General features: G+C 38.2%; 1 protein-coding gene across 3 annotated transcripts; it reads right to left on the reverse strand.

Annotated features, from left to right (window-relative positions):
* Positions 1-427: 427 nt before the first annotated feature.
* LOC117289384 (zinc finger protein 64-like) lies at positions 428-24,786 on the reverse strand. Of its 3 annotated transcripts, XM_033770486.1 has the most exons (4): positions 24,641-24,786; positions 20,340-22,699; positions 19,779-19,914; positions 428-526 (listed from the first exon to the last, which is right to left on the reverse strand). In XM_033770486.1, exons 1-4 carry the CDS (start codon positions 24,699-24,701, stop codon positions 453-455), a joined length of 2,631 nt encoding a protein of 876 aa, XP_033626377.1. In that variant the 5' UTR covers positions 24,702-24,786; the 3' UTR covers positions 428-452. The 3 variants fall into 3 exon arrangements, with proteins under 3 accessions (XP_033626377.1, XP_033626376.1, XP_033626375.1); XM_033770485.1 differs by having other exon boundaries at positions 446-526; positions 19,779-22,699; XM_033770484.1 differs by lacking the exon at positions 428-526 and having other exon boundaries at positions 19,741-22,699.
* Positions 24,787-26,600: the final 1,814 nt, after the last annotated feature.

Consider the following 26,600-nt stretch of genomic DNA (forward strand, 5'->3'; position numbering starts at 1 on the left):
ACTTTATTTTAAATGCAAGTTCACCCCAACAAGGCAACAAGCCAATCGAGGTAAACATTTAAGATCCAAAAACAAAGCAAGGGAACTAAGCAAAACATATATTTCTCTCAAAACAGTCTTGATTGTGATGGAGGGAAACATGCACCAGGCAAAGAGTTCGAGAAAGCACATACCGCTGTTGGAATGGCTCCTTGTTCGACATCTCAGCCAAGCATCAGTGTATGAAGACGCAGGCATTCTGGTATCATGATCAAACATTCTGGGCCCAATTTCATAAAGCCTTTAAGCACAAAAATTTGCTTAGCAAGAAATTCCCTCCTTGATTAAAACAGGATTACAAACCAAATTTCCATTTGTTTGCGTATCTGAAAATCATTTAGAAATTTGGTTGGTAATCCTGTTTTTATCAAGGAAGAAATTTCATGCTAAGCACATTTGTCTGCTTACATGCTTTATAAAATTTGGCCCTGATAGGAGGAACCAGGTTGGACACACTGCACTGGTGGCACATTAACCATGAACATATCTGTAGTAGAAACGATAGGCTGGTTACATACCTAACGTTTGGAAAAAAAGGTTGTCTGTTGATCCCAACCCATCACCAACCAGATTAACAGCTGACTGAATGCCTAATAGGGGCTAAATGCTTATAACCATGTTTAACCCTGGTCATAACCAATGGTTTACATGACTACATCACTCATGTTCAAATGCCAGTCTTTCACCAATGAAAACCATGAAATTGAACCGTCGGGTCGGAAGGGATTCTGGTTTTGCGAACAAGGTGTGTGAACTTTCCAACATCAGAACATCACTGGAGCTCTCTCATGTTTGGGAACTTCCCTTAAAATTTATTCTGCTCATCAAATAAATTAGGTTTTGCGAACACGGTGTGTGAACTTCCCAACATCAGAAAATCAATGGAGCTCTCTTATGTTTGACACACCAGAAAAGGCACTTCCATAAAACTTTATTCTGCTCATCAAATAAATTAGAAAGAGATTTCAAAATAACACCTAGTAAAGATTGTTTAGAGTAAGTAATTTCTCAATCTAAATGTTGAAGAAGTCACAAAACCATCTCAATTGTATAGCCGATTGTTTAGCTTGTTTTCACTTGCACTATTCCTTCGCTTTTTCTGAGAACTGCCTGACTTATGTGTCAATTTTGTTGTTTTAAAAGGAAGGTACACGTTTGGTAATTGTCAAAGACCTGTCTTCTCACTTGATGTACCCCAACGTAAGCATCAAATAACAATCCTGTGAAAATTTGAGCTAAATTGGTCATAAAAGTTGCGAGAAAATGGTGAGAAAAACACCCTTGTTGGACGAATTTGTTTGCTCTTTAGATAGGAATAAAAGACTTCTGGCTAAAAGTCTTTTATTATTTTAGTGAGAAATTACCTCTTTCTCAAAATCTATGCTACTTCAGAGGGAGCCGTTTCTAACAATGTTTTATACTATCATTAGCTCTCCAATGCTCGTTACCAAGTCAGTTTTTCAGTTAATGTTTGCTTTGAGTAATTACCAAACGTGTACCTTCCCTTTAACTAAAATCATTAAAATAAATAGTAAGCAAAATTATCATTGCTTAGCAAAAATACAACAATGTTTAAGCTTGTAGGAAGGTATAAAAATAAACAAACACTCTCGGTATTACAAAATATCCGTTGACAGGCCGTGTTGATGAGATTTGAGCGCAAATCCGCCTCAAAAAATAGGTCCATCCAGAGACCCACATGCAACGTGGATCTTCCACGGTGCAATCCTTGTCTAGCATAAGAGATAAACCCCCCTAGCTAGCTTAATGTGAACCAAAATGTTTATCAAACAGTTTGTGTGTGTCAAATTATCATTCATAAAGGCAGCATAACCCACAGCAACGGCCAGCTGCAATAACTGAATAATCAAAACTTGGGGGGAAAAAGTTTTCAAGATTCCCTGGTTGAGGGTAAGACATGCTTCAGATGACAACATAAACAGCCACGGCAAAATTCGCCACCGGCTAGTAAAAAAAAATTATTTTGAGGATTTTTTATTCTTTCTGTCTTCTTCTCTTTCTGACTGTCCCCTCCTCTTTTCTTTTGGATGGGAAGTAAAGGTGGAGGGGTAGGGGGAAGGAATAACAGATACATGGATCGAGGCAAATGTGGCTTATAAACGATAACTTATTGGAGAGAATTTATGTTCGGACGACTGCAGGGTGAAAAGATGACGCATGATTCAAAATGCGTTATTGTACCCTTGGCTCATTAGTGATCGACTCTTAGGACAGGTGGGTTCCTAGACAAAATGACGCACACAAAAATTGACAGAAAAATTATCACGCAAGCGGCCGATCGTTATAAGGGGGGAGTAAGAAAGTACGCGAGGCACGCACACATTAGAAGCATGTATGTAATCCCTTTCTTAAGGGCACTGGAAATAGCAACATGATTTTTATCATCACGGGCGAATTGATTGAGCCGAGCATTGCTCGCACTTCATCTGATCTCGACTAATACATGCCAAGCTTTCTATCAGAAATATGCTCCGGGCAAGCCGAGTGTAACACTGAAAGCACGGGCTTATCGCTTCACATCACTGCGTTCACAAAGACTCCAGAATATGTATATATCTCGCTATGACCATAAAAAAAAGAAGACGACGAAGAAAAAAAAGAAGGAGAGAATATCTATCAGTCATAAAAGTCATAAGACGACGGCTTGTGGAGGTCATAGATGTGTGAATGATCAACAAACGGGGAGAAAATATTGAGACTAAGACGTGGAGAAGGCCATGGAAAAGGACATTTGAACCAGGAAGGATTAAAGGTACACGTACCCTGTCCTTTTATCTTCTTCGCTCTCTGTCTTTAGTTCTCCAAAGTAAGATAACGGTATCAAGCATGAAAAAGTGCAGTTTTTTATGACTAGTGAAAAAAATTGTTATCAGTTATGAAAACCAAATGGTATCGGGTATAAGATAGAGGGGGTGGGATAAGGGGCATGTATTTCACCTCGGTTTTATAAACATAAGTAAACACATAAATGAACTACATATACAACTTGGACTCTATAATTTATGTTTATATTGCAAAATGAGAAAACATCAGACTAAAAAGCAAAAAAATTTTAACATAAATATGCCTGCACGCGTAAACTGTTTTTATTTGAACAAACACTAAAGCTCGGTTCATATACTTCCTGCGAATGATGCGTTGTGCGAGGCAAAGTTTCTTGCGTCAGCGTGTACCGATTTGAATGCGTCACCAAATTTCGTATTGCAAGTATAATGAACCGGGCTTAAATGCAGTGGACACTATTGGTAATTACTCAAAATAATTATTAGCATAAAACCTTTCTTGATTATGAGTAATGGGGAGAGGTTGATAGTATAAAACATTGTGAGAAACAGCTCCCTCTGAAGTAATGTAGTTTTCGAGAAAGGAGTAGCTTTCCACGAATTTGATTTCGAGACCTCAGGTTTAAAGTTTAAGGTCACGAAATCAAGCATCTGAAAGCACACAACTTCGTGTGACAAGGGTTTATTTTGAGAAAATAGAATTAGCTGTTGCAAACAACTTACCAACCAAATGGACCGAGAGTATAAATGCAAAAAAATAGTTAATGGCCTGACGTTTCGACCCTAGCAGAGTCTTTCTCGAAGGCTGTTTTCTTTCATTAATATCTCGCCACTTCGACGACCGACTGAGCTCAAATTTTCACAAGTTTGTTATTTTAACTCAACATATGCAATGTTGGGATACACCAAGTGAGAAGACTGGTCTTTGACAACTACCAATAGTGTCCATTGTCTTTAAGAGAAGATGTATCTCTTATGTCTTAGGAACGGTAATATACTCAGCAGGATTGAATGATAGTTATCAGGGGGCAGACTCAAACTCAATATTTGAATTACGACATTTAAAAAAAACCAAAGATATTGAATTGAACAAGAATGTGAGACTGGTCATGTTGTGTGTTTAACCAACCTCGTCCTAAAATGACTGGCCTCGCTCCTGCGGCGCAAAGATTAAAGTTTGCTCGTTTTGTGGGGGTAGGACACATTTTGAACGACAAAATAATAACATAAGTCTAAGTTATGAAACAATGGCACGTCTTCAATGTCCCTGCTCTGCAGGAGGGAGCTAATGCAGGGTTTGAACATCAAGGAAATCTTTCCAAGACCACAAGTCTCATCGCAATCACTGGACTGAAAATAATTCTTTCAAGATGTAAAATATGTCTTCTTTTGTGTATGGTTTGCAGGATGAGAGTCACTGCTGACAAAAAGTCTCAAATCAAGATTCAGATCTTAAAGGAACCGGTTACCTTTGATCGGTCGAGCCGGTCTTCGAAAAGCGTTTAAAACCGTTTGTTGTGAAATGCAATTGGTTAAGTAGATGATTTAACTTAAGTAGAATATGAAGATCCACACAAACATGCCTCGAAATTGCACTGTTTTCCTTAAACTTCGCGTAAATTTTTACTCCATAAAATGGACGACCGTGTTCGTTCGTGACGTAAAAGGAAAACCGTGCAATTTCAATATACTTGTATGGATCATTATTATACTACCTTTAAACCATCTTTCTATACCTTGGCACAGCCTGGACAAAATAGGGAGATGCTAACAAGTAACAATATGGCTAGATAGCTCGTTAGTCCAAAGGTTGCAGGTTCGAATCCCACTCTGGTAAAACTTTGTCTTTATTCAACGCAACATTATAAAATTTACCTAGCCAGTTTCCCTTGTGGTTCATAACTTGAATTATTACATGAGCAACGCCCTTCACTAAAATGTTTGAATTCAGCAGCAGATTGGTCATACAGATACTTAAAGGCAGTGGACACTACTGGTAATTACTCAAAATCCTGTCTTGGTTGGTTGCGAGTAATGGAGAGCTCTCGACAGTATAAACATTGTGAGAAACGGCTCCCTCTGAAGTAATGTAGTTTTCGAGAAAGAAGTGATTTCCCCAAAATTTGATTTCGATACCTCAGTATTAGAATTTGAGGTCTCGAAATCAAGCATCTGAAAGCACACAACTTCGTGGGACAAGGAAGTGAGAAGACGGGTCTTTGACAATTACCAATAGTGTACAGTGTCTTTAACCCAACATTATAACATTTACCTAAGTCAGTTTCCCTTGTGGTTTATAACTTGAATTATTACATGTGCAAGCCCTTCACCCAATAGTTTGAATTTAGCAGCAGACTGGTCATCTATTGACATGCCGTAGTAAAGTTCGCATGAAATTTGTTTCTGGAAATTCCAAAATATCTTCTGCAACTTTAAACCGAACCAACTGGAAATTGAGTAATGTGCGACCTTCAGATGAATACAAAAATAAAATATGACAGCCTCAATCTGAAAGCTCTGAACCTCGTAAATAATCTAACACGTCCATTAAATTTTTAAAACTTTGGTTGTGACCTTGTAAGGACCACCCAAGACCTTTGGTCAACCCCCTTCTTTTTCCCAAGAGTAGGTTATCATGTAGACAAAATGTATATCATTATGTCATTCATCACGCATAATTGGTGACATGTAGAGAGAAGGTGTCCTTGAAGACACTTTGTAAGATAGTGGAGGATTTTCATCTTAGAATGATTTAAAGGGAAAGTACATCTTACTAGGTTGTTAATAATAATTCTGGATTGAATCACCACCAAATGATACCAAAATGTTTTTGATTGTCAATGCCCTTCGGACGGGACGTAAAGCTGTTGGTACCGTGTGTTGTGTAACGCACGTCAAAGAATTAAGATACACTTATCGAAAAGAGAAGGGGTTCGTCCAGGTGTTCCTGGTTTGATTGACTGCATATTGCGCCACAGCACCTTGTAATCCATTACATGGTCCTATGTAGAAGGAGTATGTCCAATAATTCAAACTTAGCCCCACATACCGTGGAGCAAAATGCTGTTTGTTAAATTGAAAGGCAGTGGACACTATTGGTAGTTACTCAAAATAAGTATTAGCATAAAACCTTACTTGGTAACGAGTAATGGGGAGAGGTTGATGGTTTAAAACATTGTGAGAAGCGGCTCCCTCTGAAGTGACGTAGTTTGCGAGAAAGAAGTAATTTTCCACGAATTTGATTTCGAGACCCTAAGTTTAGAATTTGAGGTCTCGAAATCAAGCATCTGAAAGCACACAACTTCGTGTGACAAGGGTGTTTTTTCTTTCATTATTATCTCTCAACTTCGACGACCGATTGAGCTCAAATTTCCACAGGTTTGTTATTTTATGCATATGTTGAGATAAACCAAGTGAGAAGACTGGTCTTTGACATTTACCAATAGTGTACAGTGTCTTTAAAAGCGCCTTGAGCGTCACTGAGTGATGGATAAAGCGCAAGAAGCCTCCGTTGTTATTTTGTACATGAATCCCACAGAGGTGACCTTTATTGCAAAATGAAAAACGACCTTACCCATTAGAAAAATTGAATTCTAGTCCATAAATAATGGCTTCGTTTCTCTTAGAAGACATTGGATACCTTTTGTAATTGTCACAGACCAGTCTTCTCCCTTGGTGTATCTCAACATAATGAATAATAAAACCTGTGCAAATTTGAACTCAATTGGTCGTCAAAGTTGCGAGATAATAATGGAAGAAAAAACACCTTTGTCACACGAGGTTGTGTGCTTTCAGATGCTTGATTTCGGGACCTCAAAATCTACCTCTGAGGTCTCGAAATCAAATTCAAATATTTTAGTGGAAAATTACTTCTTTCTCGAAAACTACGTTACTTCAGAGGGAGCCGTTTATACTATCAACAGCTCTCCATTGCTTGTTACGAAGTAAGTTTTTAAATATTTTGAATAAATTACCAATAGTGTCCAGTGCCTTTAAAATTTGACAACTTTCCTTCTCTGAATCATTCCGTGATTGCTGTACTCTATCGTTATGTAAAGCTAGATGACGTTATCAATCTCCATCAAGTATAGCAATCATTTCTAACCGAGGTGATGTCATTTTTTAGAAAAGTTAAATAATGTCCTGTTCCACTCTCAGATAGAGTACTCTGTCTCCCAATTTTCCACAACAGAAATCTCAGGGCAAATTTGTTTGAATGAGAGAAATAAGATTCACAGGTGGGTTACGAAAGAGATCTAAAATGTCAAATTTCAGAGCCCTGATTTGCTGGTTTTGTTTTTCAGACTTAGCACGGTCTGCCCCCCCCCCCCCCCCAATAAATTAAAAATGTCCTTCTGTAGGTCTAAAAGATAATCCCGATGTTGGTCGTGTTTCTTGCTAAAGGCATCATCAAGAACAAAGACAATTGGGAACGAGGTTGGTAGAACTCTATTTTTCTCGAAAAATAAATACTTACATGTGAATATTCCCATCTTCTTCCGCCTAAAGCAACAGGAAATGACTGAGAAATCCATAGATGAATTAAGTGTCAAATGAACTCTTGTGTGCACAGCACCTTTAATGACGCAATTTAAAGTCACTTTAATAAAATTATACTCTCCCCTTATTGCCATCTTTTGATGTGACAACTAAATAATAGCCTTAAGGCTCTGATGAACAGCGCCCTCTACTGACCCCCTTTAAACACCCAATGGAAACATGTTTGTCTGGTCAGTTACTTTTTTTTCAAATTTTGCTCCCCCCAATCTCTTTCATATAGCACCAATGTATTTAAAACATACAAAATGCAGCCTAAATTCAATTGAATAAATTACTATTGATTTTGACCCGGGGCAAAATCGTTGGGAGATGGGGACAATTTTTTTCCCTTTTTTTTTTTTTTTTTTTAACTTTTCACTCCCGCATTACACAAAGGACCTGACATTCCAGATTCATAGATGTAGAGATTTATGAGTCTGCAATCTGAAGCGACGAGGAAGAAGGAAAAACAACTCAAAATGAAGAAGAAAAAGTGTGGCATTTCCAAAGATAATTATCAACATGAATATGTTTTCAATATGCCCTAAAATACACATACATGTTTATAAACTGTGAATAGTTCATACTTTGATCCCAAGGGAAATCATTCAGAATGTCTCAGCTCGAGCGGGTAGAGAATAAAGTGCCGACCTTTATGGTTGGACTGTCATCTCAGACCTATGATTTTTAAACTTTCATGATTTATCAACTGCTGAGTATTTACTTTACAATCAGCCAATATTTGTTTGAATAATTATTCAGAAGTCTGGGTCTGATATGGAGATGGTTTGGGAGTTTGGTAAGAAGTGGTGGTGGGGAAAGACGAGATAAGGAAGGGGGAGAGGGAAGAGGAAATGGGGTTGGAGAGTTGACTTGAATTGGGAGTATAATTTAGCATGATTTGCGAAGGGGAACGAAGAACTCGCAAAGGTTTTAAGAAGGGTTTGGGATTGGTTTGGAAAGGGGAAAGGAAAGACGAATGAAATTATTAAGGATGTTCAGGAAACATTGTTGAAAACAGCAGCAGACAACACAAACATCACGGCTTACGTGTAAGGAAGGAGATGAGGGTTTTTAAACCAAAATTTCGGAGGGGCGGGACAAAGGGGAGTGGCAGGGGAGTTCAGAGGAGCTGCTTACAGGCAGTGGACACTATTGGTAATTACTCTAAATATTTATCATCATAAAACCTTTCTTGATTACGAGTAATGGGGAGAGATGGATGTATAAAACATTGTGAGAAACAGTCCCTCTGAAGTGACATAGTTTTTGTGAAAGAAGTAATTTTCCACTAATTTGATTTCGAAACCTCAAGTTTAGAATTTGAGGTCTCGCAATCAAGCATCAGAAAGCACACAACTTCGTGTGACAAGGGTGTTTTTTTCTTTCATGATTTCCTCGCAAATTCGACGACCGATTGAGATCAAACTTCCACAGGTTTGTTATTTTATGCATATATGTCGAGATACACCAACTGCGAAGACTAGTCTTTGACAATTACCAATAGTGTCCACTGTCTTTAACACAGATGTCTATGGATAGATGTAATTGTTTTCATTTTAAATTGCTGTAGGTGCATGTAGCAATGTTCCATTTTAATATTAGTTGTGAAAAACAAAAAAAATATAAACCATATTCAATGAGAGACGGAGCTAAGGGTATATGGGCAGGAGGGGGGGGGGGCTGGGTATGTTGACTGTCAAGAGACTTAACCAGGACAGATTCATTATTCCACCTTTTAACAAACAGAACGCAAGCCACTGTGAAATATGCACTCATAATTATATTTTACCGTCGACGTCCTTTCAAATTAAAAAAATCATTCGCAATGTTTTTCTGGAAATTGCTAGGCTTTTTTTCTCTCTCTCTTTCGGTTAACAGTTCTGTTGCCATACCTCATGCGAACGTACTAAGGTTCACAATCGCGGAAGGTAATCCTTTCCAATAAACCAAACTCTGTGACAAAATTACAGTATATTAAAATGGTTCTTGTATTGTAAGCGACTTGGCCCAGTTGATTGTTGATGTTAACACCCGTGTATTAATAGCTGACCGATGTGAGGCGAAATCATCTGGAACAAGCACCGAGGTGTACATTTAACAGCTTCAACAAGGCATGTTACGGACCGGAGACTTCTGTTCATAAGTTGGTTCGAAGTGTAACTATTCACACAAAACAGACATGCTGATAATTTACTGTATAATGCGACTAGAAGAACAATATTTAAGTCATTGGGTGGTTTTCTTTAACCCCTTTTTGCCTTGGAATAGGCAATGAGACCGTCATTTAGGCAACAAAAAGCACGCTGGATGTCTCTCTAAAGTAACATGCAACGTAATCCAGCAAGACGATCAGAGCGTACTGATCGAAACGTCGAGTTGAAACCAACGGTTCTTTTCAGCAGAACCACCCCAACTCATTATTAGAGATAGTCATTACATGGTGTTACAGCAAACCTTTCCATATCAAATCCTACTAATCCAGCAACATAAGTCTTGGTTTTTTTTTAGATCATATTTTTGTTTAATTATACCCCCACATGCCTGGAATCAAACGGAGACCATGTCCTCTGTTGCCGGTCGGTCTTGGCCTTGGTGCCCCCTTCAAAACTTTCCCATAAAAGAGAACACCAGTTTTGCAGTAGTGTGTATCCCACTCAGGTTTTGTTTAACCGTCTAAATGTTTTCTTTAGCTCAACTTATACAATGTTGTTTTTAACTTTGTCGAACCAGCCTTATAATCTTCTACCGAACTACTCGGTCCCAAATTTATATTCTGTACTACTATCTGGTTCATTCTGATGCACTGTTTGTATTCATCCCTCTTAGCATCAATGCTCTAAGGTACCGTAACATAAAAGTAATGTGTCAATCTTTCCCACCTGGCCGACAAGTAGAACTTGATACTTGCGCATTACCTGGCAAAGGCTGACCATCTACAGGTGAGGTATACAAATTTGAATTTCTACATTTTTTTTTCTTGAAAAGGGGAGGTGGTAAATTAAGAGAGGGGTTTGTGAGTTAATAATGTTTAAAAGCATTGTAGTCTATTGCAACTTGGCTTTAACAAAGTCTAACCACTTTCTTTTGGGCCATTTAAAGGGAGGTAACGATTTGTAATCAATCTTGTATCAGGTATGTTTCTCAGCTTGGACTTATTGTTCTCCTGCATGGATTCGCTTCAGATTTTAAAGGCAGTGGACACTATTGGTAGTTGTCAAATACTTGCCTTCACAGTTGATGTATCTCAACATATGTATAAAATAACAAACCTGTGAAAATTTGAGCTCAATCGGTCGTCGAAGTTGCGAGATATTAATGAAAAAAAAAACACCCTTGTCACACGAAATTGTGTGCTTCTAGGTGCTTGATTTCGAGACCTCAAGTTCTAAACTTGAGGTCTCGAAATCAAATTCGTGGAAAATTACTTCTTTCTCAAAAACTACGTCACTTCAGAGGGAGCTGTTTCGCACAATATTTTATACTATCGACCTCTCCCCATTACTCGTAATCAAGAAAGGTTTTATGCTAATAATTATTTTGAGTAATTACCAATAGTGTCCACTGCCTTTAAGCGATATCTAAAAACGCGAACACCTTTTGAAGTGAATTTTGACAGTTTTAATGTACCCCAAAAGGATTAAAACAATCAAACGGTTCAACAAAAGGAAAGGTATATCCTTCCCTTTAGTAATGTCTCAATGACAGATATATACTTAAATTCACATGATTGCCATGTTTTACTTTACACAATAGGAAAATATACAGGTTTATTTATTAAGGGTAATATCAAACCAACTATTGGGTGGGGGAAAAACACACGCACCAAAAAAAACGACGTGTGCTGGTCTTACAAAAACATGATGCATGCATGGGCTATCACAAACAATGGTCCATGTCACATAGCCCCCAGAAATGTTTACTCTGAGAAATTTAGTTTAAAATAATTGTGTGACATAATACGTCTTGATAAATGATCCGGAGCGGGAACTAAGAGGGAGACAAAAAGTTCCGCAGCGAGCGTGAGGCTCTGGCATAACTCCCAAAATTGCCTTTAGAGGATTGAGGGTAGCTATGCAAATGGCTCAGTATCATTTTCTTGTTGTGGCAATCCGAGAAAATGGGGCCAATGAATGCAGGCCCGGGCTTGTCATTACACGGGAACGCAATACAATTGTGCAAATTTAGACAGGGAGAGTGGCCGATATTCGGAGCGATTTTTTGTTGTTAGTTTTTCTTCTTTTTTTCTTCTTCTTCTTCTCTCGTCTTCATTCAGTTGGAGGGGGAGGGGACAGGAGATGCTTTAGTGATTGTTAATGTTCTTTTTGGGCGGTTTCAGGTATCCAGGTAAATTATGATTGAGTGGGTTGTGCAAATGAACCAAATCTGGCCATGTGTGCACTGGTGTTGGTTACATTGACTAGCTTTAACAGCAACTCCTATACAGAACCATCCGCTCTAGGAATAACATGTAGTATCAATCCACAGAACTAAATCGGGTTGCTCTTCAACGCAAATTAAAAAAGGGGAAGATTGGTGTTATAATTGGAGAGCTTTAGAAAAGCTGACAACCTTTCAAGATGAATTCAGCTGTCAGTTTGATAGAGTTGTCAAATGGAGGATCATACTTTGGTCATGACGACCCCGAAAGACACAAATTGTGTTTAAAAATATTTGAAAGCCTCCCTTGTGGTAGTCAGTAAGCATTCAGTAAAATTATTTCGCCTGAAATGCACCCACCGATTAGAATAATTTAAAGATCGCCTTGGGCAACTTTTGGAGATTCATATTTCGATTTCGATGGTGTCTGTTTGTGAATGCAGTTGCCAGAGATGCGGTTGGTACCCGCGGCCATGTGTATGGAGTTGACATTCTTAATGAAAATACCATGATAGCAGTTTTCTGTTGTTTTCTCACCAAGTTTAGAACTGTATGCAGCTGAGTCTTTCAAAGGTGAATTTTAATGTAATTAATCTTTTTAATAATTAATAATAATTTAGCCTAAAGTCAACAAGAGCAGGCCACTAAAGTCTGTGGAAATCGTCAATTAAACAAAATATAAGCAGTTCTTTAATCAAACCCAAGTGGATCCAAGGGCAAGCTTCTATTACAGTAAACAGATTTTCAACTTTCAATTTTCAATTTTGCTCCAACAGGCCTAGACAAAAGTCCCCCTGTTATCAAAGTCCACATCTAATGGTTTCCTTTATTGATTCAAGCATGAATGCTATTTTGTCTAAGGGGAAAGGCAGTTGTACCTCAAACCACTACGTATCAGGCAAAAGGTAGATTTGTACTTGACAATTTCTAGGGGCACAGAGGCAATTGCCGGGGGGCATCCAGGCAAGTGTTGCCTCCGTGAAGCATCAGGGATAAACACTGTAATTTGTATCTATAATACTTGAGTTTATCATCCCTACAATGCATGCAGTGATTTACATGAAACCTGCCTAAGGAGGAAATGAACTATAACCAGCCGGACCACTTGGCAAGAATTCGTCACTGGTCCTCGGGTGTTTTTTCTCGCATTTAGTCGGAAGACCATTGAAGAGAGAATCTGTGCATCTCGTCTTTATCCCCAAATCAACATTACAGTCACTGTCAAAATCTATCACAACTATGGTGCCTTAAAGACACTGGACACAACTGGTAATTAACAAAGACCAGTCTTCTCACTTAGTGAATCTCAACAAATGCATAAAATCACAAACGTGTACAAATTTGGGCTCGATTGGTCGTCGGAGTTGCGAGATATAACTATGAAAGAGAAAAAACACCTTTGTCACATGAAGTTGTGTGCTTTCAGATGCTTGATTTCGAGACCTCAAATTCTAAATCTGAGGTCTCGAAATCAAATTCGTGGAAAATTACTTCTTTCTCGAAAAATACGTCACAATGTTTTATACTATCAGTATCAACCTCTCCTCATTACTCATAATCAAGAAAGGTTTTATGATAATAACCATTTTGAGTAAAATTACCAATAGTGTCCACTGCCTTTAACCCCGCGCCCCACCTCCACCCCCAGAAAAAATAACAATAATAATAGTAATACAAAATAATTTGATGTGCAACGAAGTTTAAAATAAAACAAAGCAAGGTCATGTTATCATCTGAAACCATTTGATAATTGTTTTTACAGACAATGTTACAACGTTTGGCCTTCGAGAAAGACCATGCTACGGTCGGAACATCAGGCCATGAACTATTTTGTTGCAACCAACAATGTAATTTTGTTTTCTTAATTCCCGACTACCAAACAAATTCTTAAATTTTTGGTCAATGAAGGGTGAAATGAAATCAATCAGGTCTCAATTCTGACACTCTATGATGAACAAAATCATTCAACCCCTATAACATACCAACCACTGCCGCCAACAGAAATACTCACCAAGAAATCCGATTTTCTTGGCATAAACAAAATTCCGCTATCAATAACTTTTAAGCAGAAGTAATGAAACACCAGGCAACAATTACGTGGAAGGAGAGACTCTGGGCATTAATGGGGTATTTTTGTTTTGTCTGGGGACTGCGGACTCACAAAACAAAAAATGATTCCTGCACGCTCTTGTGAATAACGAATTTTTATTTTGGTTTATGGCCAAAAATGTCAAAAACTTTTTCCCCCATGTATGACCATGCTTACACCATAACAAATTTGTATGCGACAGTAAGCACGATAGTTTGCTTATCTTTAAGCAGTGCTATTGGGTACAGAAAGTTATGGGAAGAAAACAATCCCTATATAAAATCTACATTCAACACAATTCCACATGGCATTAGTTTTACTAGTGAGTTATCCCAAGGGCATTAATACAACTATTGACTTATTCCACAGGGCATACATTCTACTAGTGACTTTTATCTTCTCACAAGGCCCTTTGGGATAATTATTTTCCCTCCGAGTGTAAAGCACTTCTGACTGTAGGATGTCCCTTGATAAAGGTCTTCGGCGAGGTTATGTCGCATTGGTTTAGATCAGGTTTTACATCAATTTAAAGTATGGTTCACTGTGGCTTTTATACAAAGTAAATTTATGTCAATTTTAAGTTCTTACCAAAGAAACAACATAACAATTGTTTAAGATATTTCACTGAAAATAACTCGTAAGAAACATTAGGGATTGGACAGCAGGTCTTGCCTTTAACTTTGTTTTGGCGACTGTCCATCGGGAACAGTTAGCTTGGCAATTTCACTAGTCCATCACATTTTCACTGGTCCATCACATTTTCACTGGTCCATATTATAAAATAGAAAAGCTTTTCAAACTGAACTAGCGAGAGGGGGCGAGCCAGACCAGCCTGGAGTGAATTTTTAGGCTAAACAATCTCTCACAAAGGTGCCCTATAGAGTATAGGGCATGATGTGATAAGTCACAGAGACAGCATTGCAATTGCCTTGGTGCCCTTTGAAAACGTTTTAGTATAGATAGAAATCGAACATTTCTTTATCAATGTGACCTTTTAAAGCGACACAATGCCTTGGATCCGACGAGTTGGTCTTTTAAAAGCGTTTTTAACCGTTTTTATAAAATGAATACGGTAAAAAAAATGTTTTAAAAGTAGAATACAATGATCAATACAAATTTGCCCCGAAATTGTGTGGTTTTCTTTTTCGGGTTAGTCGACGTGGTAAAAGGAAAACGGTGAAATTACAAGGCATGTTTGCGTGGATCATTGTATTCTACTTTAAATCATCTTTCTATAACCATAACATGCATTTTATAACAACCGGTTACAAACGCCTTTCAAAGACCAACTCAACCGATCCAATGCAACGTGTTCCTTCAAGGACTTTACACCAGTCAAAAGCTCAAATGCTATGCTGTTTTGATATAATATCCTTTAAATTCTGGATTTCTACGCCGGTTTGACGAAAATTACACTCGAATGGTATCAAACATAGTGCCATTTTAAACAATTTTAGGTTAGAGACTTGAAACTCGTACCACCCCCACCCCCTCATTTTCTTTTGGACTTCATCTATTGGAAAATGTGTGGATCACAAAACAAAAGTTAACCTTGGAGACTCTATCTCTAATCTGATTCAATGAACCCTTTATCAATAATCTATTTTAAGTTACCTTTCCAAAGTGAAATTACCTCTCGATATGACACAAAAACAGAAGCTCTATAAAGTGCATTGATCGAGAGTTGTGTTTATTATCAAGGTGACCCAAAATGACAGGAAACAAAATAAACGATTATTCAAATCCTTTTGTAGGAAATCCTGTGCAAATGCCTCCTGTATGGAAATATTTGACTGAATGCACGCTCAATGCCACCGCACTATCACCATATCAGAAAATGATTGAACAAACCGGAAAAGATAGATACACCTGTTATGTGCAACCTGCAGAACAATATTGAATGTTGATGATTTTAGAATGTCCAGAAGATCATAAAATACCACAATGTTGTGCAATGATGCTGGAGGGGAAATGGACAGGGGTCGATTTCACAAGGAGTTAGGACTCGTCTTATCTCGAGTTAGGACGAGTAACAGGACGAGTAACTCGTCCTAACTTAGGATTGATCTCAAGGTCTGCATGCTACAGTGGAGGGTTGGGACTTGTCCCAAGTCCAAAGATTTGTCTTAAGTTAGGAAGAGTTTTGTGAAATCGACGGCAGGACAGGCTAGATCACCTTCATTGCATCCATGGGGTATGAGGCCTGCAAGTTGTATACAATGCACCTTGCTACCTTTGGCATCCCTCTTCACACAACAAACACTTAACACTTCCTACAGGCACAATTTGTGCACAGGTCTGACAATGAAAATGAAAAAAAAATGAAAAGAAATTGTTTTATGGAGATTGCACAACACCAATTTTTATAATAATTTTAGTATGAAGAAAGGAGGCAAATCTTAAAACTTGTTCCAGCTCTGCCATTTTAAAAGACTAATTGATTATTTTTTTTAGCATAGACATTTTTTAATTGCAAGTGTAAGGCCTTGCCTGTCAGCAAATGCCTTATAATGGTTTATGATTTGTTTTAAAAAATTCACAAACTTTCAATCCATTGCATTTAAAATTTACAATTATTATTCAGAAAAGATTTTTAAGCAAAACAAAAAGGAAGGGGGGAAATAAAATAAAATGTTAAATGGTGGAAGTTGGGTCAACATCTTACATAAAACAGTAATATTTTTGATAGAAATACAAATCACTTCCCCACATAGCTGCTTTGATAAATTTGTAAATCGTTTCAGAAATTATAATAATGCACATAAAACACAGAGGGGTTCTAAATTACAAAAACATACAGCAAGCCATGGGATGCTGCTTCTCTCTGCCTAACTATTCGTTTACAGACATGCAGTCATTTGACTTGCATCTGTCAACAACCTAACTTTAGGATGCACAGTCATTCATTCTACCTAACTCAATAGGACGGCTATCTAATGGACGCAGTAAACAGCGCCCTCTTGTGACTCCAACTGAACTTCTCTCAATGCAGGCATCTGGGTCAAATTTCACAATGTTGCTAAGCAGCAACACTGTGTTGCTAAGCATTCAATCAACAGTCTTAATTGTTGACCTGGTGAATTATTTCTGTTAAGCAGAGTTGTCCTGGGCCTAATGCCCTAATTTCATAGAGCTGCTACGAACACAATTTTATTTAGCATGACATTTCTTCCTTGATAAAAACAATATTACCAACCTAATTTCCTCGAGATTTTCAGAACAAGCAAACAACTGAATACCAGTAACAAGCAATATGCAACAAAATGGAAATTTGGTTGGTAATCCTGTTTTCAAGGACGAAATGTCACGCGAATTTTTGTGCTTTTACCAGCTTTATCAAATTGGGCCCTTGTCTTTATGCAAATATCCATGCTATTTCAAACTTTCTGATTATCAGCAGGGCCATTCTCGCGTTACATGTGTGACAAAAAAATGGGAAATTCTCTACTTTATATCTGTCCTCTATCTTTAAAATGATACCTGTGTACTTTTTTCATTCATAAATAACATTAACTAACTGAACCTAGTTTAAAAATGAAAAAATTAATTGTTTTACTTTTTTACTTTGGGTCAGAGGTCAAATTAAGGTTTGTTACTTGTGTGACGTACGTCAGACCAAAGCAGGTTTTTGTACCAAAAATTGTTCTCTCTAAAAACTCTGTGAGTTTGAAATTGCTAAAAAAAGACTCATACCTCTTGTGGGGGGGGGGGACCTTTCATTCCCAGTCAGTATAATGACACAATCAATTTTAAGGTCACTCATCTAAACATTTTAAATAATCGTTTTCTGTGATTTGGTTGGGTTACGTGTGTGACTATATGATCCGTTACGTGTGTGACGCCCTATGCTCTTAAATGCACTGAGGCAATCGACAATCAAGTAAATCAACAACGTTTAGCACTTGCCTCTGTGTCAGAAATGATTTGTGTGTAAATTACTACATAATACAAATAGATTCAAACAACTATTTTGAAACAACATTATATTTTTGTTTGGAACAATTTAAATTTATTAAAAACAAGCATTACAAACAAAACATTTGTAACGCAATGGCAATACCAATTTCAGAGAGAAAGAGAGTCAATTTAAATTCACTTTGGGTCATGTCCCTCTCCCTTTGTCAAAAAATGTTGGCTAAGTCTTGTTGTACCCCTCTCTCAAGTGTAGGTAAAAATGTGGCCCAACGTGACACATATGGCTTATTCACCTAGGTGTGCATCACAGTGCATACCTTGTGTATTGAGGGGCATGCATGTAACAAGTGTGACACATTAATTAAGGCCATTAATTAATAGTGTGTGAATTTATTGTGCATTAAAGGAACACAATGCCTTGGATCGGACGAGTTGGTCTATGAAAAGCGTTTGAAACCGTTTGTTATAAAATGCATATGGTTAGAAAGATGTTTTAAAAGTAGAATATAATGATCCACACAATTATCACTCAAAATTGCACGGTTTTCATTTTACCTCGCAAACTAACACGGTCGGCCATTTATGGGAGTCAAATTTTTGACTCCCATAAATGGCCGACCTTGTTTGTCGCAAGGTAAAACGAAAACCACGCAATTTCAAGGCATATTTGTGTAGATCATTGTATTCTACTTTTACAACATCTTTCTAACCATACCGATTTTATAAGAAACGGTTACAGAACGCTTTTCAAAGACCAACTCGACTGATCCAAGGCAACGTGTTCCTTTAATTTTTGTTTTGTATTCAGATAGGCCTGGCAATACAAACTTCATCCATATTTCAGTTGCGTGTGTGACATGGAAAGTCGCTAATTTCTTTATTAATTACTGACTAATTCTTAGGAAAAAAAATCACATTTGGTTTAAAATTTTACTAATTCAAGTCAAAGACACTCAGTATGAGATAAACAGTTATTTGATAAAAGTCAACTAGCTAATAATTCCCCAGTCAATTTAGGGATAAAAAACAATTTTTCTAAATTAAAATCAACTATATGTTAATTTATGCAAATAAGGGATGGCCAATTGTAAAAAAAAAAAAAAAAAGTTGTTCAAGAAACTTCAGGTAGTGCTTATTAAAAACAAATGACAAAAAGTTAATATCTTCAACTTCATTTTTTTCAAAAAAGTGTCACATTCCAGAGAATGGCCCATCACTGTGTGCTCAGTGCCTGTATGCCATCCTGCAATATGATATTGTACAGGTGGTGAACCACTGGGTGAACAGAACACATCAACATAGTACACAGTCAACCCTCCTACTGTCTGATCATTCAATACTGTATATATCGACTGTTGTTTTTGAAAGAAACAATTCAAACCTGCCATTTGATTACTTTTTGCAAATGCATAAACCTCTTTAAAAGTACAAATGGATATCATGTACATGTAGTTTATGATAGCAAGGGGCCAATTGCGATTTTCATTTCCATGCTAACCAAAAGAACACGAAAAGGCATGCTTACCTTTCCGTGCTTACTGTATGAAAGAGAATGTTGTATCAACTATCAAACGTAATTATCCAAATTGATTGCAAAAGCATCACGCCGAACTTTCTTGCAAACTTGTGAATACGGTTACACAAGTTTTTCTGCTAGAGTTAGCACAAAAACTTGCTAACTATTAAGCAGCTCTATGAACTTGGCCCTGATGTTGCCAACTAACAGGGCCCAATATTATAAGGCCTGTAAGCAAAAAAAATTGCTAAGCATGAAATTTCTTCCTTGATGAAAACAGGACTACCAACCAAAATGCCATGTGATTTTCAGGATAAGCAAACAACAGCTGAATACCAGTATCAACCAATATGCAACAAATGGAAATTTGGTTGGTAATCCTGTTTTTATCAAGGAAGAAATGTGATGCTAAGCAAATTTTTGTGCTTATAGGCTGTATGAAAATGGGCCCTGGTCAAGCAGTCCGAACAATAAGTAAAGAAAAAGGAACACTTACTTTTAGGCTTTAAGAAGAAATAGTTGAAGAGATGACAGCAGTGGACTACATGGAATTTGATTGGGTAGTTGAGACGGATCCCAATCTGAGAGATGTAACATGAATGTTTGAACTGCTTGTCTTGTCTCCCACCACACTGGATGAAATGAAAGTATTGGACACACATTTAGAAGCTGAAGTAACCTGAGGTATATTGAGAATTTTGCTTTGAGGGAATGCAATGTGCTGCTTCATCTGCTGTGTGAATTGCTGATGTTGTGGTGGTGCCAGAGGCAATTGTGCCAAGACCTGATGTGTGAGAACGTCTGTCGCCAGGGATTGCCTGATCGACAAAGGCAAGCTAGTCGATGTAGCATTCAAGACTGCAGGTGCAAACTGCTGCTGCTGCTGCAGTTGATTAGAACCATGCAGCTGGGGTAGAACTTGCAGCTGGCCCATTTGTGTAGTTATCTGAGAGTTCCAGTAGGTAGTTTGTGTTTGAGGTGCGACTGCATTTGCTGGGGTTGACTGGACAGTCTTTGTGAATGCCAAATGACGCTGGGATTGAACGCCAGGTAGTACCTGATTGGTTCCAAGGAATACATTCTTTTGTGAAAGGAGTTGAGGAGCTCCAAGAGCAGATTGGCTGGCATTGGGGAAGAGAGGTGTGGAAGGACGCATCGAGTTGGAGAGTAAGTTTAAGTTGCTGCCAGAAATTATTCTGTTGTTGGGTTGCTGCAAAAATGATTGCTGGATGGTAGGTACTGGTTGCTGTTTCGTACCAATGATTTTTGGTGAGTTCAGCAACCCTTGCATTAAATGGCTTCCTGTGAATGATGTATCACCCAGAGTGTTGGAGTTTATTGGGAATCTGGTCATGGTTGGCCGCTTACTGACTTCCTGAGCAGTGGTCGTTACCGTGTGCTGGGTTGTAAACTGCGGAATGTGTAATAATGCTTGGTTTGGAAACATTGGCAGTTGCTGCACAAACAAATTTGGACCTGGAGAACTTAACCCCGCATTGTTATGGCTTTGAGTTGCTTGGTCATTGTTGTCATGCGAAATAACCTGCAGAGTTACCGTCTCTCCAGTCGTTGCCTGTGGTTGGATGATAACAGTTGAGGATTTACTCTGAACCGTACCTCCATCTTGGGAGATGCTTCCAGCCTCTCCTCCTTGTGCAGAACTTCTGGGATGGCAAATCTCTGAATCGCTGTTTACAGGACTTTGTACGACTTGAGAGTTAATAACACTCAGCAGCATTTCAATATCACTAGGTGGTGTTGGATTTAAGTCACTGAATAAACTGTTGTTGTTGTGGTTTTGATTTGCTGTATTTGTTGTTGGCAAGTGGACAGATGATGAGGGGTCTGGGGTTGACAGTTGTGGAAGCTGCTGGAGTTGAAGTACTGCGAGGGCAGTGCTCTCAATGGAGTCTGATACAGTATCATGGTGCCTTCTATGACTCGTAAATGAGTCCCTGCGCATGAAAGACGCATCGCATTTATCACAATTGAACGGTTTCTTACCGCTGAGAACCTGAGGCTTAGGTTTTTTCTTGTCTTTTGAGGTTTGATTCTTTGTGGACTTTGTTGCCTGCTTCTGTCTTTTCACCTTGGGGAGGTCTGCATGGAGTTTCTTTATGTGAAGTGAAATGTGGCGAAGCAGCTTGGATGAGAAGGAGCAGTGAGGACACTTGTGTGGCTTATCTTTGCTGTGTTTCCGCTCATGTCTTCTGAAAGAACGTTTGTTTAGACAGATGAAGTCACACTCCAAACACTTAATTGGATGACGGTTAGGATGTGTGCTCTCATGCTGCTTTAACTGCTTACTGGTGCAGCAGGTGAAGCTACATTCCTCACACTGGAAGCTTTTCTCTCTCAGGTGGTTGTGCTGAATATGCGACTTGAGGTTACTGTTGAGGGCGCTTGCATACGGACAAGAGGAACACTTGTACGGCTTCTCCCCAGTGTGGACTCTCTTGTGCCGCCGTAGATCAGTGCTGATCTTGAACTTAGCAGAGCACTGATTGCAGTGGAAGGGGGAGTCACCCGTGTGAGTCCGAAGATGAGTGGTCAGCTGGCTAGAGTTACGGCTCGCGTAAGAGCAGATCTGACACTTGAACGGACGCTCCTTAGTGTGTGTCCTCATATGCTTCTTTAGACTGCCCCCGTCTACAGCAGAATAGCTACACTGTTGACAGTGATATGGCTTATGTCCACTATGAGTCCGAAGATGAATTTGTAGCTTGTCCTTGCGTGCGAAACGACGCTGACAGAATGTACACAAGAAAGGCCTGTCGCCGGTGTGTATTCGATTATGTCGCTGAATGTCTTTCAAGTGAGCTGTTTTGAAGTCACAGCCCTCGTGTAAACATTCATAACATTTAACCTTAACACTACTTTTCTCCTTGCGATTTAGGCCGTCTGAACTGTCACTGTTTGCAACTGTCCCTTGTGCACCACTAATACTTTCGCGGATGGTTTCCACCACCGATTGAGCATCTTGCAATTGTTTTTCTGCATTGGTTTGTGGAAGCTCTTGACTATGTACAGGAGAACCGTCTCGGAAGTTCTGCTCAAGGCTTGCCGCATTACCTTCACCAGATTGATTGGAACTATTATTCTCAGACGGTGTGGACGGAACAACCTTGGGAGTGGCTGCAAGCAAAATCTGTTTCTTCTTTGTCCGAGGTGGTTTCTTTGCCTGGACGATGGATGGTGCACTTGGAGTATTGGCATTGACCGTAGGTACAGTAGGGGCATTTAAAACACTACATGTGGTAGTAGCTCTGCAGGGGTTGGATGTCAAGAGACTGTTGACTTTGTTAAGTTTGGCCACTGCACACCCCGACCTCTTGTGTATGATGAAACTCTCTATGGAGGTGAATTGACATTTACACATTCCGCAAATGTGAAGGTCGTCCATTTGATTCATGTTGACTGAAAGAATAAAAAGAAAAAGATTACTTTTTAGTATATAAGAAGACTTTCAAGAAAGTTATTTCACAGGAATTAAACTTTATACTCTATACTTTTCATGGCAATGTGTCAGCAGAGATGAGAAATTAAACATATTGTTTAAAGCCATTGGACACTTTCGGAACGGAAAAAAAACTACAAGTTCACAGATTTACAAATAAATTACAGGGTTTACAGAAGGTAACATGGTGAAAGACTTCTCTCAAAATATTGTTCCATGAAATGCTTTACTTTTTGAGAAAACATTAAAACAACATCAATTCTCGATAACGAGAATTACAGATTTATTTTAAACACATGTCATGACACGGCGATACGTGCGGAAACAAGGGTGAAAGTGCGGAAACAATGGTGGGTTTTCCCGGTATTTTCTCCCGACTTTGACGATCAATTGAGCCTAAATTTTCACAGGTTTGTTATTTTATATATAAGTTGTGATACACGAAGTGTGGGCCTTGGACAATACTGTTTACCAAAAGTGTCCAATGGCTTTAATAAATGGTCCATTCATCATCTTCATTTATTATATTTTCACAAGCGTTTTTATTCACATCAACTGAAGAAATACCTTCAACAAGATTCTCCACAGGAAACTGTGGGGCATTCTGGATGAAATATTTTTAATTTGAGTAAAAGGACGCTGAATTGAAACGGGTCTTCGGAATGTTTTTTACTTACTTTCAGTGTTTATCTAATCTGTTAAAATTGAAAAGAAATAAAATTTAAAAAGTATTCAGTTATTAATACATTGTATAATACAGCTTTTTTTTCAAAGATACAATTTTATAAAAAGAAACTAGAAAAGACACAAAACCAAACAAAAAAGCCCAGAGTTGAAGTTAGAAAGTAAACCTTTCACAATTTTTACAATTCTGTGTACTGCATATAATATGTAGACCCAGGTACTGGGGCGCTATACTCCTTTTTCAAATGTTGTCATTATATCGATTGTACTATAGGCTAGGCACTGGACTCCTTCTTCAAATTTTGAGTCCGACCAAAATTAGAAAAAAGGAGTGCAGCACCCCAGTAACTGGGTCCAACATCTCTTAAAATAGTAGTATTTTTTATTTGAGATGTCAGTTTTTGTTACATTGCATTTACAATCCACCGCCATCAGGGATTGATTGTCATGCTTTAAATTAATATTAATAATAATACTAAATTTTATATAAAAACATTATGATCTTATGCACTGTACTGTATACATTTGGGTATTACTCAACATTTGGTTACAACTCAAATAACCATAAAACCTTACTTGGATGGTAACGAGCAACGTACTAAGCTACTAATTGAATACTATTATATACCGGTAGAATCACTATAATTTATAAAACATTTGGAGAAACGACTCCCTCTGAACGGAAGAAGTAATTAATGTAGTTTTTAAGAAAGAGGTAATTTCAGACTAAAATAATTAAGAATTCTGGCCAGAAGTCTTTTATTCCTATCTGTCTGAATTTGCAATGGTATTTTTGTATGGTGTTTTGGGAAAAGTGTCAGTATGCAGGCACCACCACTTTTTCATTCGATATGATTTAATGAAATTTAATTTTTAAGTTTAAAATAGTATCTAATTTACCTCAAAGACAAAAATGAGATCTCCTAAGTAATAGTAATACTGTAGTAGGCCTATTACGACTCCTAGTCGTATCCCTTTTTGTAAAAAATTAGTGAAAAGGTGGTGGCGCCATACGGAAAGTTATCCATGCGGAATTTTAGCTCAGCTGACACTTGACACTGACACTAATGACAGGCATGCAGTGAAGGAAGATTCACCGTTATAAACTGCTGTCCGGAAATTGGACACACATTAAAAACACAACCGAGAGAGTCCGTTCCTCAGTGTGTGACCAATGTTTTGCACTTTTCGGTTTGAACAATGCTTAACACACTTACACTGAAATGAGAGCTGCGTCTGACCACTAATTGTCCCACCATTACAGTTAAAAGTATTCATTTTGCCACTTTCTCGACTTGACAAGTTCCCGTGGAATTGTGACGGACGACATAAGAAGATTATTGGGTGCAATTTTTTAAGGTGTACTTTCTAAAATTCGCGCAAGCTGTTTTTTGTTTACGGCGCAAATTTTAACATTTTGCGCAGGCAGGGTACCACGGGCGCAAACTTTAAACACCGCGCGCTATTCGAAGACCGATGATATAGAGAGCCTTATAAAAAACAGCCCAAAAGTTCATGCTGGCACCCCAACCCCTCAATTTTGACTTCTCAAAAAAATAGTATCAGTATTTTCAGTTTAAACTGCTTCATTAAAGACGCAAGTGCCCCCCCCCCCTCAACCCAATCATCTCCACCCCCCTACCCACACACACGAACATCCGCGCGATCACGTGACGAGATCAGGGATAGGCTGGTCACTAGTTTTTAAGCGCGGAGGTTGCGTATGTTCGTCAGTGGGAGACAGGACACCGTGCGATAAAGCGGCGTCATTTCGCACCCTGTACTATTTGCACGGACGAGAAAAATGGAACTATCATTTCTCACAATTACTTGGTAAGTATTTTGAACATTTCTGTAATCACAGGTACACGTTTCAACGCTTTCTAGAACATGAGACAACCGTGACATTGTACAATTATTTTGAAGCTCGGCTGTTAAATACTTGGTGCTCAAATGGGAATTGATCATCATTAATCTACGCCCCATCAGACGAAAGCAAAAAACACACACTAAACACACAGTCAGTGTTTTACTGTTATTCAATCAGGCGGCGCGCGCGAACTAGCTAGCCTACACCGCCCAACCAACCACTGCATGCACTACAGAGTGTGATTTTTAGGATTTTTATTAGGTTAGGGTCCTACAAAAAACATAAAAGCCGACAACGCCGACAACAACGCCAGAGTGCCGACAATACGCCGACAACAAGTTTCAAACAGAAACAAACCAAAGTTATTAGAACTTTTCTTCGTGTGATTTGTGAATTGTGTATTTTATTAATTTATTAATATTATTATTGAATATTATTTTTTATTTTTGTTACTTTTAATTAAAATTTTAGGCCTTGTTAGGGCCTAACAGAAATGTGTAAAATGGAAAAAGTTGGAGAAAAGTCTGAAGTGTGCAAGTGTCATTGTAAAATTTAAAAAGGTTGAATAGGCCTAAGCCCTAACCCTAATTGATTTTTGAAAAAAAATTACTTTGTTTTTTATTGTACTGTTAGTGGTATCCCACTCCACTGATGACACGTACCAGGGTATATTTACATACGTATAATTATTTAATATAAGGCAAGTTCTTCTGCACAGCCTTAAAATTCTCTTTAGTAGAATTTGTTGCAGGCATGGTAGTTTTTATGTACTCCTAGTCCAAGCTAGAACTTTGGCTATAATTATGAGGTTCGTTCCGCTATCGTCTCCGAAGAACTGTTATGATGAGGTTAGTTCCGCTACTATCATCTCCCGTAATCTGGGAGATGGTAGCGGAACAAACCTCATAGTTCTAGGAGTAGTTTTTATTTAAGTGGTCAAACAGTTGTTGCTGAAATTTTCAAAAATTAGACTGAGTTGATGTATAAAAAAAATTATAGTTAAAAACAATCGAAAAGGCCCAATTCGTATAATAACTATATTTTTAGACATTTTTAGGAACAGCAATTTTGTTATTATGATTGGCCTGGGTCGGGGAACCCGATTCTTGGCAGGTGATCGGTAATAATTTCTGGTTGGCATTTAAAAAAGTATTTTAAAAATGTTTTACTAAAAACAAAGTGGATTGCAGTTTTGAAGTTCTTGCTTTGTTAAACTTCAATTCAACAGTGCAACCAAATTGGGAAGATTTGCTCTTTAAGGTCAAATAACAGTTCCCAAAATTTTGAACAAAATCTTTTTACTTCAA

This window comes from Asterias rubens, chromosome 4, assembly GCF_902459465.1.
Source record: "Asterias rubens chromosome 4, eAstRub1.3, whole genome shotgun sequence".
Classification (NCBI taxonomy): domain Eukaryota; kingdom Metazoa; phylum Echinodermata; class Asteroidea; order Forcipulatida; family Asteriidae; genus Asterias; species Asterias rubens.